Source organism: Armigeres subalbatus, unplaced genomic scaffold, assembly GCF_024139115.2.
Source record: "Armigeres subalbatus isolate Guangzhou_Male unplaced genomic scaffold, GZ_Asu_2 Contig1808, whole genome shotgun sequence".
In the NCBI taxonomy this organism is placed as follows: domain Eukaryota; kingdom Metazoa; phylum Arthropoda; class Insecta; order Diptera; family Culicidae; genus Armigeres; species Armigeres subalbatus.
Window position 1 is genome coordinate 25,884 of NW_026942626.1, and position 15,972 is coordinate 41,855.

The 15,972-nt window shown below is 36.8% G+C and overlaps 1 protein-coding gene across 1 annotated transcript; it reads left to right on the top strand.

Annotated features, from left to right (window-relative positions):
• Positions 1 to 12,977: 12,977 nt before the first annotated feature.
• LOC134203354 (uncharacterized) lies at positions 12,978 to 14,431 on the top strand (the record flags this gene model as incomplete). Its single annotated transcript, XM_062678225.1, has 3 exons — positions 12,978 to 13,532; positions 13,600 to 13,755; positions 14,256 to 14,431. Coding segments are annotated over exons 1-3 (669 nt in total), but the record flags the coding sequence as incomplete, so codon positions are not given.
• Positions 14,432 to 15,972: the final 1,541 nt, after the last annotated feature.

Consider the following 15,972-nt stretch of genomic DNA (forward strand, 5'->3'; position numbering starts at 1 on the left):
TCACATGAATATCTCAGCCGTCTGTAAACCAATTTGCATGATTTTATCTTTAAACGAAAGCTATGACTTTGCCATTGAACCCATTGTATTTTGTTTTTGCAATTAGACATTGGGTTCCGGAGATATCTCTGAAATACGAACATAAAGCATTAGACGTATCAACTTCACACATTGGTAAAATATGTCCCATCAAGATCTCAGTCGTCCTTGGACCGATTTGTGCGATTTTATCTTTAAACGAAAGCTATGTTTTTGTCATTGGACCCATTAATTTTTTCTGCAATCGGAAATTCGGTTTCAGAGATATCTGTGAAATACGAATATGAGACATATTTTCAGACTACTAATGAAGAATTGTCACACCAATATCTCAGCCGTCTATGACCCGATTTGAACTCTTTTGGGCTTAAACAGAAGCTGTAATATTGCCATTTAAGGCGGCAAATCAAATCTACAGCCTTTTTGTATTTTAAAAAAAAAATTAAATTTCCAGAAGTATCCCTTTTTACCCTTCTTACACCCTAAGAAGGGTATAAAGATCGCTTGAAAAACCGACTTTTTATCCGAGGCTCGGAGACCCAAGTCGTATATACCAATCAACTCAGCTCGACGAACTGACCACATGTATGTATGTGTGTGTGTGTGTGTGCGTGTGTGCGTGTGTGCGTATGTGTGTGCGTTACAAAAATCTCACATCAAGATCTCAGCCGTCCGTGGACCGATTTGCACGATTTTAACACTAAACGAAAGCTATGACTTCGTCATTGTACAAGTTCATTTTTTTTGCAATCGGACATTTGGTTCCAGAGATATGTGAGAAATACGAACATGAAGTGTATTTTCAGAAAACTAACAAAATACTGTCACATGAATATCTCAGCCGTCTGTAAACCAATTTGCATGATTTTATCTTTAAACGAAAGCTATGACTTTGCCATTGAACCCATTGTATTTTGTTTTTGCAATTAGACATTGGGTTCCGGAGATATCTCTGAAATACGAACATAAAGCATTAGACGTATCAACTTCACACATTGGTAAAATATGTCCCATCAAGATCTCAGTCGTCCTTGGACCGATTTGTGCGATTTTATCTTTAAACGAAAGCTATGTTTTGTCATTGGACCCATTAATTTTTTCTGCAATCGGAAATTCGGTTTCAGAAATATCTGTGAAATACGAATATGAGACATATTTTCAGACTACTAATGAAGAATTGTCACACCAATATCTCAGCCGTCTATGACCCGATTTGAACTCTTTGGGCTTAAACAGAAGCTGTAATATTGCCATTTAAGGCGGCAAATCAAATCTGCAGCCTTTTGTATTTTTAAAAATTGTTAAATTTTCAGAAATATCCTTTTACCCTTCTTACACCCTAAGAAGGGTATAAAGATCGCTTGAAAACCGACTTTTTATCCGAGGCTCGGAGACCCAAGTCGTATATACCAGTCAACTCAGCTCGACGAACTGACCACATGTATGTATGTGTGTGTGTGTGCGTGTGTGCGTGTGTGCGTATGTGTGCGTTACAAAATCTCACATCAAGATCTCAGCCGTCCGTGGACCGATTTGCACGATTTTAACACTAAACGAAAGCTATGACTTCGTCATTGTACAAGTTCATTTTTTTTTGCAATCGGACATTTGGTTCCAGAGATATGTGAGAAATACGAACATGAAGTGCATTTTCAGAAAACTAACATAATAATGTCACATGAATATCTCAGCCGTCTGTAAACCAATTTGCATGATTTTATCTTTAAACGAAAGCTATGACTTTGCCATTGAACCCATTGTATTTTGTTTTGCAATTAGACATTGGGTTCCGGAGATATCTCTGAAATACGAACATAAAGCATTAGACGTATCAACTTCACACAGTGGTAAAATATGTCCCATCAAGATCTCAGTCGTCCTTGGACCGATTTGTGCGATTTTATCTCTAAACGAAAGCTATGTTTTGTCATTGGACCCATTAATTTTTTCTGCAATCGGAAATTCGGTTTCAGAGATATCTGTGAAATACGAATATGAGACATATTTTCAGACTACTAATGAAGAATTGTCACACCAATATCTCAGCCGTCTATGACCTGATTTGAACTCTTTTGGGCTTAAACAGAAGCTGTAATATTGCCATTTAAGGCGGCAAATCAAATCTGCAGCCTTTTGTATTTTTTAAAATTGTTAAATTTTCAGAAATATCCCTTTTACCCTTCTTACACCCTAAGAAGGGTATAAAGATCGCTTGAAAACCGACTTTTTATCCGAGGCTCGGAGACCCAAGTCGTATATACCAGTCAACTCAGCTCGACGAACTGAGCACATGTATGTATGTGTGTGTGTGTGTGTGCGTGTGTGCGTGTGTGCGTATGTGTGTGCGTTACAAAATCTCACATCAAGATCTCAGCCGTCCGTGGACCGATTTGCACGATTTTAACACTAAACGAAAGCTATGACTTTGTCATTGTACGAGTTCAATTTTTTTGCAATCGGACATTTGGTTCCAGAGATATGTGAGAAATACGAACATGAAGTGCATTTTCAGAAAACTAACATAATAATGTCACATGAATATCTCAGCCGTCTGTAAAACCAATTTGCATGATTTTATCTTTAAACGAAAGCTATGACTTTGCCATTGAACCCATTGTATTTTGTTTTTGCAATTAGACATTGGGTTCCGGAGATATCTCTGAAATACGAACATAAAGCATTAGACGTATCAACTTCACACATTGGTAAAATATGTCCCATCAAGATCTCAGTCGTCCTTGGACCGATTTGTGCGATTTTATCTTTAAACGAAAGCTATGTTTTTGTCATTGGACCCATTAATTTTTTTCTGCAATCGGAAATTCGGTTTCAGAAATATCTGTGAAATACGAATATGAGACATATTTTCAGACTACTAATGAAGAATTGTCACACCAATATCTCAGCCGTCTATGACCCGATTTGAACTCTTTTGGGCTTAAACAGAAGCTGTAATATTGCCATTTAAGGCGGCAAATCAAATCTGCAGCCTTTTGTATTTTTAAAAATTGTTAAATTTTCAGAAATATCCCTTTTACCCTTCTTACACCCTAAGAAGGGTATAAAGATCGCTTGAAAACCGACTTTTATCCGAGGCTCGGAGACCCAAGTCGTATATACCAGTCAACTCAGCTCGACGAACTGACCACATGTATGTATGTGTGTGTGTGTGCGTGTGTGCGTGTGCGTATGTGTGTGCGTTACAAAATCTCACATCAAGATCTCAGCTGTCCGTGGACCGATTTGCACGATTTTAACACTAAACGAAAGCTATGACTTCGTCATTGTACAAGTTCATTTTTTTTTTGCAATCGGACATTTGGTTCCAGAGATATGTGAGAAATACGAACATGAAGTGCATTTTCAGAAAACTAACATAATAATGTCACATGAATATCTCAGCCGTCTGTAAACCAATTTGCATGATTTTATCTTTAAACGAAAGCTATGACTTTGCCATTGAACCCATTGTATTTTGTTTTCGCAACTAGACATTGGGTTCCGGAGATATCTCTGAAATACGAACATAAAGCATTAGACGTATCAACTTCACACATTGGTAAAATATGTCCCATCAAGATCTCAGTCGTCCTTGGACCGATTTGTGCGATTTTATCTTTAAACGAAAGCTATGTTTTTGTCATTGGACCCATTAATTTTTTCTGCAATCGGAAATTCGGTTTCAGAGATATCTGTGAAATACGAATATGAGACATATTTTCAGACTACTAATGAAGAATTGTCACACCAATATCTCAGCCGTCTATGACCCGATTTGAACTCTTTTGGGCTTAAACAGAAGCTGTAATATTGCCATTTAAGGCGGCAAATCAAATCTGCAGCCTTTTTGTATTTTTTAAAAAAATTTAAATTTCCAGAAATATCCCTTTTTACCCTTCTTACACCCTAAGAAGGGTATAAAGATCGCTTGAAAAACCGACTTTTTATCCGAGGCTCGGAGACCCAAGTCGTATATACCAGTCAACTCAGCTCGACGAACTGAGCACATGTATGTATGTGTGTGTGTGTGTGCGTGTGTGCGTGTGTGCGTATGTGTGTGCGTTACAAAAATCTCACATCAAGATCTCAGCCGTCCGTGGACCGATTTGCACGATTTTAACACTAAACGAAAGCTATGACTTTGTCATTGTACGAGTTCAATTTTTTGTTTTTGCAATTAGACATTGGGTTCCAGAGATATCTCTGAAATACGAACATAAAGTGCATTTTCAGAAAACTAACATAATAATGTCACATGAATATCTCAGCCGTCTGTAAACCAATTTGCATGATTTTATCTTTAAACAAAAGCTATGACTTTGCCATTGAACCCATTGTATTTTGTTTTGCAATTAGACATTGGGTTCCGGAGATATCTCTGAAATACGAACATAAAGCATTAGACGTATCAACTTCACACATTGGTAAAATATGTCCCAACAAGATCTCAATCGTCCTTGGACCGATTTGTGCGATTTTATCTTTAAACGAAAGCTATGTTTTTGTCATTGGACTCATTATTTTTTCTGCAATCGGAAATTCGGTTTCAGAGATATCTGTGAAATACGAATATGAGACATATTTTCAGACTACTAATGAAAAATTGTCACACCAATATCTCAGCCGTCTATGACCCGATTTGAACTCTTTCGGGCTTAAACAGAAGCTGTAATATTGCCATTTAAGGCGGCAAATCAAATCTGCAGCCTTTTTGTATTTTTAAAAATTGTTAAATTTTCAGAAATATCCTTTTACCCTTCTTACACCCTAAGAAGGGTATAAAGATCGCTTGAAAACCGACTTTTTATCCGAGGCTCGGAGACCCAAGTCGTATATACCAATCAACTTAGCTCGACGAACTGACCACATGTATGTATGTGTGTGTGTGTGTGTGTGCGTGTGTGCGTGTGTATGTGTGTGCGTTACAAAAATCTCACATCAAGATCTCAGCCGTCCGTGGACCGATTTGCACGATTATAACACTAAACGAAAGCTATGAGTCTGTCATTGTACAAGCTCTTTTGTTTGGCAATCGGACATTTGGTTCCAGAGATATGTGAGAAATACGAACATGAAGTGTATTTTCAGAAAACTAACAAAATACTGTTACATGAATATCTCAGCCGTCTGTAAACCAATTTGCATGATTTTATCTTTAAACGAAAGCTATGACTTTGCCATTGAACCCATTGTATTTTGTTTTTGCAATTAGACATTGGGTTCCGGAGATATCTCTGAAATACGAACATAAAGCATTAGACGTATCAACTTCACACATTGGTAAAATATGTCCCATCAAGATCTCAGTCGTCCTTGGACCGATTTGTGCGATTTTATCTTTAAACGAAAGCTATGTTTTTGTCATTGGACCCATTAATTTTTTCAGCAATCGGAAATTCGGTTTCAGAAATATCTGTGAAATACGAATATGAGACATATTTTCAGACTACTAATGAAGAATTGTCACACCAATATCTCAGCCGTCTATGACCCGATTTGAACTCTTTTGGGCTTAAACAGAAGCTGTAATATTGCTATTTAAGGCGGCAAATCAAATCTGCAGCCTTTTGTATTTTTTAAAATTGTTAAATTTTCAGAAATATCCCTTTTACCCTTCTTACACCCTAAGAAGGGTATAAAGATCGCTTGAAAACTGACTTTTTATCCGAGGCTCGGAGACCCAAGTCGTATATACCAGTCAACTCAGCTCGACGAACTGACCACATGTATGTATGTGTGTGTGTGTGTGTGTGCGTGTGCGTGTGTGCGTATGTGTGCGTTACAAAAATCTCACATCAAGATCTCAGCCGTCCGTGGACCGATTTGCACGATTTTAACACTAAACGAAAGCTATGACTTCGTCATTGTACAAGTTCATTTTTTTTTTGCAATCGGACATTTGGTTCCAGAGATATGTGAGAAATACGAACATGAAGTGCATTTTCAGAAAACTAACATAATAATGTCACATGAATATCTCAGCCGTCTGTAAACCAATTTGCATGATTTTATCTTTTAAACGAAAGCTATGACTTTGCCATTGAACCCATTGTATTTTGTTTTTGCAATAAGACATTGGGTTCCGGAGATATCTCTGAAATACGAACATAAAGCATTAGACGTATCAACTTCACACATTGGTAAAATATGTCCCATCAAGATCTCAGTCGTCCTTGGACCGATTTGTGCGATTTTATCTTTAAACGAAAGCTATGTTTTGTCATTGGACCCATTAATTTTTTCTGCAATCGGAAATTCGGTTTCAGAAATATCTGTGAAATACGAATATGAGACATATTTTCAGATTACTAATGAAGAATTGTCACACCAATATCTCAGCCGTCTATGACCCGATTTGAACTCTTTTGGGCTTAAACAGAAGCTGTAATATTGCTATTTAAGGCGGCAAATCAAATCTGCAGCCTTTTTGTATTTTTTAAAAATTGTTAAATTTTCAGAAATATCCCTTTTTTTACCCTTCTTACACCCTAAGAAGGGTATAAAGATCGCTTGAAAACCGACTTTTATCCGAGGCTCGGAGACCCAAGTCGTATATACCAGTCAACTCAGCTCGACGAACTGACCACATGTATGTATGTGTGTGTGTGTGTGTGCGTGTGTGCGTGTGTGCGTATGTGTGTGCGTTACAAAAATCTCACATCAAGATCTCAGCCGTCCGTGGACCGATTTGCACGATTTTAACACTAAACGAAAGCTATGACTTCGTCATTGTACAAGTTCATTTTTTTTTGCAATCGGACATTTGGTTCCAGAGATATGTGAGAAATACGAACATGAAGTGCATTTTCAGAAAACTAACATAATAATGTCACATGAATATCTCAGCCGTCTGTAAACCAATTTGCATGATTTTATCTTTAAACGAAAGCTATGACTTTGCCATTGAACCCATTGTATTTTGTTTTTGCAATTAGACATTGGGTTCCGGAGATATCTCTGAAATACGAACATAAAGCATTAGACGTATCAACTTCACACATTGGTAAAATATGTCCCATCAAGATCTCAGTCGTCCTTGGACCGATTTGTGCGATTTTATCTTTAAACGAAAGCTATGTTTTGTCATTGGACCCATTAATTTTTTCTGCAATCGGAAATTCGGTTTCAGAGATATCTGTGAAATACGAATATGAGACATATTTTCAGACTACTAATGAAAAATTGTCACACCAATATCTCAGCCGTCTATGACCCGATTTGAACTCTTTTGGGCTTAAACAGAAGCTGTAATATTGCCATTTAAGGCGGCAAATCAAATCTGCAGCCTTTGTGCATTTTTATTGAAAATTTAAAAAAATCCATAAATATCCCTTTTACCCTTCTTACACCCTAAGAAGGGTATAAAGATCGCTTGAAAACCGACTTTTTATCCGAGGCTCGGAGACCCAAGTCGTATATACCAGTCAACTCAGCTCGACGAACTGAGCACATGTATGTATGTGTGTGTGTGTGTGTGCGTGTGTGCGTGTGTGCGTATGTGTGTGCGTTACAAAATCTCACATCAAGATCTCAGCCGTCCGTGGACCGATTTGCAAGATTTTAACACTAAACGAAAGCTATGACTTTGTCATTGTACGAGTTCAATTTTTTTGCAATCGGACATTTGGTTCCAGAGATATGTGAGAAATACGAACATGAAGTGCATTTTCAGAAAACTAACATAATAATGTCACATGAATATCTCAGCCGTCTGTAAACCAATTTGCATGATTTTATCTTTAAACGAAAGCTATGACTTTGCCATTGAACCCATTGTATTTTGTTTTTGCAATTAGACATTGGGTTCCGGAGATATCTCTGAAATACGAACATAAAGCATTAGACGTATCAACTTCACACATTGGTAAAATATGTCCCAACAAGATCTCAATCGTCCTTGGACCGATTTGTGCGATTTTATCTTTAAACGAAAGCTATGTTTTGTCATTGGACTCATTATTTTTTTCTGCAATCGGAAATTCGGTTTCAGAGATATCTGTGAAATACGAATATGAGACATATTTTCAGACTACTAATGAAAATTGTCACACCAATATCTCAGCCGTCTATGACCCGATTTGAACTCTTTCGGGCTTAAACAGAAGCTGTAATATTGCCATTTAAGGCGGCAAATCAAATCTGCAGCCTTTTGTATTTTTAAAATTGTTAAATTTTCAGAAATATCCTTTTACCCTTCTTACACCCTAAGAAGGGTATAAAGATCGCTTGAAAACCGACTTTTTATCCGAGGCTCGGAGACCCAAGTCGTATATACCAATCAACTTAGCTCGACGAACTGACCACATGTATGTATGTGTGTGTGTGTGTGCGTGTGTGCGTGTGTGCGTATGTGTGTGCGTTACAAAATCTCACATCAAGATCTCAGCCGTCCGTGGACCGATTTGCACGACTTTAACACTAAACGAAAGCTATGACTTCGTCATTGAACAAGTTCATTTTTTTTGCAATCGGACATTTGGTTCCAGAGATATGTGAGAAATACGAACATGAAGTGTATTTTCAGAAAACTAACAAAATACTGTTACATGAATATCTCAGCCGTCTGTAAACCAATTTGCATGATTTTATCTTTAAACGAAAGCTATGACTTTGCCATTGAACCCATTGTATTTTGTTTTTGCAATTAGACATTGGGTTCCGGAGATATCTCTGAAATACGAACATAAAGCATTAGACGTATCAACTTCACACATTGGTAAAATATGTCCCATCAAGATCTCAGTCGTCCTTGGACCGATTTGTGCGATTTTATCTTTAAACGAAAGCTATGTTTTTGTCATTGGACCCATTAATTTTTTTCTGCAATCGGAAATTCGGTTTCAGAAATATCTGTGAAATACGAATATGAGACATATTTTCAGACTACTAATGAAGAATTGTCACACCAATATCTCAGCCGTCTATGACCCGATTTGAACTCTTTTGGGCTTAAACAGAAGCTGTAATATTGCTATTTAAGGCGGCAAATCAAATCTGCAGCCTTTTTGTATTTTTTAAAAATTGTTAAATTTTCAGAAATATCCCTTTTTACCCTTCTTACACCCTAAGAAGGGTATAAAGATCGCTTGAAAAACCGACTTTTTATCCGAGGCTCGGAGACCCAAGTCGTATATACCAGTCAACTCAGCTCGACGAACTGACCACATGTATGTATGTGTGTGTGTGTGTGCGTGTGTGCGTGTGTGCGTATGTGTGTGCGTTACAAAAATCTCACATCAAGATCTCAGCCGTCCGTGGACCGATTTGCACGATTTTAACACTAAACGAAAGCTATGACTTCGTCATTGTACAAGTTCATTTTTTTTTTGCAATCGGACATTTGGTTCCAGAGATATGTGAGAAATACGAACATGAAGTGCATTTTCAGAAAACTAACATAATAATGTCACATGAATATCTCAGCCGTCTGTAAACCAATTTGCATGATTTTATCTTTAAACGAAAGCTATGACTTTGCCATTGAACCCATTGTATTTTGTTTTTGCAATTAGACATTGGGTTCCGGAGATATCTCTGAAATACGAACATAAAGCATTAGACGTATCAACTTCACACATTGGTAAAATATGTCCCATCAAGATCTCAGTCGTCCTTGGACCGATTTGTGCGATTTTATCTTTAAACGAAAGCTATGTTTTGTCATTGGACCCATTAATTTTTTTCTGCAATCGGAAATTCGGTTTCAGAAATATCTGTGAAATACGAATATGAGACATATTTTCAGATTACTAATGAAGAATTGTCACACCAATATCTCAGCCGTCTATGACCCGATTTGAACTCTTTTGGGCTTAAACAGAAGCTGTAATATTGCTATTTAAGGCGGCAAATCAAATCTGCAGCCTTTTTGTATTTTTAAAAATTGTTAAATTTTCAGAAATATCCCTTTTACCCTTCTTACACCCTAAGAAGGGTATAAAGATCGCTTGAAAACCGACTTTTATCCGAGGCTCGGAGACCCAAGTCGTATATACCAGTCAACTCAGCTCGACGAACTGACCACATGTATGTATGTGTGTGTGTGTGCGTGTGTGCGTGTGTGCGTATGTGTGTGCGTTACAAAATCTCACATCAAGATCTCAGCTATCCGTGGACCGATTTGCACGATTTTATCTTTAAACGAAAGCTATGACTTTGCCATTGAACCCATTGTATTTTGTTTTTGCAATTAGACATTGGGTTCCGGAGATATCTCTGAAATACGAACATGAAGTGCATTTTCAGAAAACTAACATAATAATGTCACATGAATATCTCAGCCGTCTGTAAACCAATTTGCATGATTTTATCTTTAAACGAAAGCTATGACTTTGCCATTGAACCCATTGTATTTTGTTTTTGCAATTAGACATTGGGTTCCGGAGATATCTCTGAAATACGAACATAAAGCATTAGACGTATCAACTTCACACATTGGTAAAATATGTCCCATCAAGATCTCAGTCGTCCTTGGACCGATTTGTGCGATTTTATCTTTAAACGAAAGCTATGTTTTTGTCATTGGACCCATTAATTTTTTCTGCAATCGGAAATTCGGTTTCAGAGATATCTGTGAAATACGAATATGAGACATATTTTCAGACTACTAATGAAGAATTGTCACACCAATATCTCAGCCGTCTATGACCCGATTTGAACTCTTTTGGGCTTAAACAGAAGCTGTAATATTGCCATTTAAGGCGGCAAATCAAATCTGCAGCCTTTTTGTATTTTTTAAAAAAATTTAAATTTCCAGAAGTATCCCTTTTTTTTATTTTGAAATCGTTAAAAGCATGATAATATCAGTTATTTTACATTCAATTGAAGGTCATATGCATAGAAATTGTAATCCCAAGTAACCATGAAGCTATATATGCTTGTAAAAAACACAGCCCTAAAAGTTGACTTAAAGTGGAAAAGGGCAATTATAAGACCGAAGTAATGGTTCATTGCTTTGGCATGTTGAAATACAGCACCAGTAATGCATCGCTGCATTCGTATTGCTGATTTAGAGTATCGTTGTCTGACAGTTGATAAATAAATGCAACAACACATCGTTAAAACAGATCTAATGCAATTAGCATTTAGCATGCCGATTTATGATTGATATATGTGCAATATTGTAATGCTTGGTGTTACTTGGGATATGCACTGGGCACACACAACCATTCAAAAGTGTAAGAAGGGTTGCGTTCACTGTAGGTGGATTAAGTCGGGTTTTTTATTTTGAAATCGTTAAAAGCATGATAATATCAGTTATTTTACATTCAATTGAAGGTCATATGCATAGAAATTGTAATCCCAAGTAACCATGAAGCTATATATGCTTGTAAAAAACACAGCCCTAAAAGTTGACTTAAAGTGGAAAAGGGCAATTATAAGACCGAAGTAATGGTTCATTGCTTTGGCATGTTGAAATACAGCACCAGTAATGCATCGCTGCATTCGTATTGCTGATTTAGAGTATCGTTGTCTGACAGTTGATAAATAAATGCAACAACACATCGTTAAAACAGATCTAATGCAATTAGCATTTAGCATGCCGATTTATGATTGATATATGTGCAATATTGTAATGCTTGGTGTTACTTGGGATATGCACTGGGCACACACAACCATTCAAAAGTGTAAGAAGGGTTGCGTTCACTGTAGGTGGATTAAGTCGGGTTTTTTATTTTGAAATCGTTAAAAGCATGATAATATCAGTTATTTTACATTCAATTGAAGGTCATATGCATAGAAATTGTAATCCCAAGTAACCATAAAGCTATATATGCTTGTAAAAACACAGCCCTAAAAGTTGACTTAAAGTGGAAAAGGGCAATTATAAGACCGAAGTAATGGTTCATTGCTTTGGCATGTTGAAATACAGCACCAGTAATGCATCGCTGCATTCGTATTGCTGATTTAGAGTATCGTTGTCTGACAGTTGATAAATAAATGCAACAACACATCGTTAAAACAGATCTAATGCAATTAGCATTTAGCATGCCGATTTATGATTGATATATGTGCAATATTGTAATGCTTGGTGTTACTTGGGATATGCACTGGGCACACACAACCATTCAAAAGTGTAAGAAGGGTTGCGTTCACTGTAGGTGGATTAAGTCGGGTTTTTATATAAGGAAGCGACTGGTGAAGACCGGATGTAAATCCCTTTGAAATTGGCCAAGTTATAAGCATCCAAAGTCGAGGGTGTCCCAGGGGTGTTTAAAATGAGAGCAACGTACCACCGACCATTGGGGCGGCGATGCAGGCGTATTCGGTGCCGTGCGAAATTAAATGCATGATTATCACGCAATCTCGCGAATTTTTATTCGATTGGTAAATGCTTTCCGTACTCTGTACAGTAGTGTAGCTAGAGAGGGAGGGGGTGCATAAGGGGGGGCAAGGGAGGTGATCTTTTTTTTAGTACAAAAACACATCCGGGATATTGTTCGATGTTTAATCTCGCAATTTTCTGGCGTCGTTTTATTTTCGAGCTAAAACGCTAGAAAAATTACTCAAAATTGACATAAATTGAAGAACTCAAAATTTGGTCAAGTTTGGTTTATGCTATAGTTTAGAGTACAATTTTCGAAGTTTGAATGTAAATACACGAAATAACTTGTCATAAGACGAGTTTATACAATCCCATTGAATTCCACCACTTAATTGTATCTTGACAGATACGTATTTCGACCTCAACAGCGTATAATAATTTATCTAGGTACTTATCTAGTTACGTTTACTACGGTTCTTACTTCTACTCGCTTGTTGCGCTTAACGCTTAGCGCAACAAGCGAGTAGAAGTAAGAACCGTAGTAAATGTAACTTTATCTAGATAAATTATTATACCTACGCATAGTATAAATAGTGTAAGCTGCGATCATTTTCTTCAAGTCGAATGTCAAGTCCTGCAAGAAAAATGTGCTTCTTGCTTTTGTGAAGTGATATTTGATCGTGCAAGTGGAATACATAAAATGGATTCAAAATCTAAGGAAGAATTAAGTATGGAACTTGTTGTCCCAATTGAAAGTTTTAAAGGTGTAAAGTTGCCTTCAAACGGTGATGTGCTTGGTCGGATGCGTTTTATAATGGAAAATCAACACCAGCTGCTAAAACTGTAGTAACTGAACTTCAAATTTTTTGGGAGAAATATAGAATTCCTCTAATGCAACACTACAATGCTGTTGTTAAGCTCCTAAAATTATTTAACAAAATGCGAGCAATTATCAAAAAATCTTCTCACGCAGGAGATAAACAGAAAGAGCAAGAGTCTACTTTCATTAATAATTTGGATCGATTGTTTGACATTGCTCGACGAAATGCATTAAATTTGATTAAAAACGATAAGGATAAACAGTTCCATATTCTGCAAAGGGAAGTTGGAAGGCCTGGATCTGCCTTTGCGAGAGTTAAAAAAGGCAAAATCGAAGAACCAACAACAGAATCAAAGCCTTCCTTGGAATCTCAATCAGCTACCAGCGTTTTTACTATTGATGGAGGAGGTAAGAATATAATCAAATAAGATGGTTACTTCTTCTATATGTCAATATTTTTATGTCTTGCTTCCAGATGAGAAACCCTCCACTAGTAGAGCGTTTTCCGAGCGAAGTAAATCAAAAATAATGACTCCTATACTAGCTGCCACCCTAGACCGTATTGGACTAAGCGACCGAAATGCAATGTATGTTATTTCTGCGGTTTTAACAAGTGCTGGACTAAACTTAGGTAAGTTCTCCTTAACAGTACTTTTATTGTATTGTTTTTTCTCCTTGAGTTTAATTTTATTATATTGATAGTATCTTGTAACTAAAACAAAATCTTCATCAACTTTATCAATTTTTCAGACGATTATACCGTTAGCAGACAAACATTCTCAAGGGCCCATGCAGAATATCGCGAAGAGATTGCTCAAAATATCCAAAACAATTTTGATCTAAATGGACCACTTGTTGTACATTGGGATGAAAAGCTGCTTCAAGATCTCACAGGTAATATATTTGAATATTTTTTATAGCATTGAAATGTGTTATTCTGTGTTATGATTTTTGGATATCTTCTAACTAAGCATGATTTGAAGTAATCGATAGGGTTTTTTGTTATTTAAAATTTCTTTACTACAATTTTAGATTACATTTGGTAATATTTGTATTTTTTTTTTAGAGAAGCTATTTGTAACATATTTTTAACTTTTTTTAAAGAATCTATCTGATTTTTTTTCTTTTCAGGTACTGACAAAGTAGAAAGATTGCCAGTTTTGGTATCTTCTGGAGCAAATGTTCAGCTGCTTGGAGTCCCAAAATTGTCTTCTGGAACTGGTGAAAGACAGGCAAACGAAGTTTGCAAATTGATGAATGCATGGGAACTAAGCGATCGCATCTGTGCAATGGGATTTGATACAACAGTAGCAAATACAGGAATCAAAAAAGGCGCTTGTACCCTAATCGAGAAGTGGATTGGCAGAGATCTTTTATGGCTAGCGTGTAGGCATCATATTGCCGAAGTTTTGATGACAGCAGCTTGGGAAAAACTATTTCCTTCAAAAGGCCCTTCTTCAAGTATTTTTATAAAATTTAAATCGGCATGGCCTACTATGGATCAATCCTTTGATGAAAATATGGTAGACAAAAACATTATTGAGATCCTTGGTGATGAAACTCAACATTTGATTGAATTTTTGAAAAACCAACTCAATATTCAACAGCAACGACAAGACTATAAAGAGTTGCTAAATTTATCTTTAGTATTTCTTGGTGTGAAAAGAATTGAATTTTCGCCACCAGGAGCACATAGCAAAGCCAGATGGATGGCGAAAGCAATATATTGTCTTAAAATATGGCTGTTTAGAGTCCAATTTGACATGACCGCAGGGTAGAAATATTTCACAGTCAATGCAGTGAAAAACATGGATCTCAGTATAATCTGCAGTCGCCTTCTTCGCCGCCGTGGTGAGTGCGACTGAGTGCAGCCGAAAAATCATTTCCAACACCGACCATTCAATTTCGCATTCAGCCACTCACAAGTCGCTCTGACATGCTACTCAGTTCGCGCCTTACTGTATGACTGTGAGTGGCCCATTTAAACGCGTGGTGAATTTTTTCAATTTGCTGGGTGAATGTGTACATTTTGCTGTGGTAAATTTCATCTTCGTGGCGCAGTGGGTGATGTGAGTTCTGTTGTTTACTTTTCTGCCTCTCCGGGAATGTGAGGTTGATTTCAAAGCAGGAAGAAAATAAAAAAATGAAATAAAAAAATCGTCACCTTCATCCAGTCCTGCCGAATATTTACAACCCTGCATGACCGATGATGAAAGGCGAAAAATTCCAGTAATGTGTGCTTTTATTTTACGAGTTTACATTTGGTCTTGGTTTAAAGCTCCTTTACCCTCATCAGCAGCACGAAATGATCTAAACCTGGCAAAAAAATTGATAACTTTACGAGATGCTTTCCCTGATCAATCAATAATTGTGTATATGGCTGCGGCTTCAAGATTTGCAAATCATCTATGGTACTTGAGTGAAGAACTAGTCGCTTTGGCTTTTTTCGACCCAGAAATATCTACTGATGAGAGAAAAGAAATGGCACACAATTTAAAATCTTGTAAGGGTGATGAAGTAAGAAAAATAAAATTGAAAGTATCTACGATCGATAAGTTGACTTCTTGTACGCTTTCGGATTTTGTTTCTCAAAATACGATGATTTTTTTTGAAATTTCTGAAATATCTGCAAATTTTCTCAAAGAAGATCCTAGTATATGGGATGAATTGGAAGAATTTGTTGAAAGTAGGAATAAAATTAATTCATTTTTGGTAGTGAATGACTGTGCTGAAAGAGGAGTTAAACTAGTTCAAGATTTTTGTGGAAAACTGACAAAAAATGAAGAACAGCTTCAATATCTTCTCAAAGTTGTTCAACAGCATAGACAAAATTTTCCAGGTTGCACTC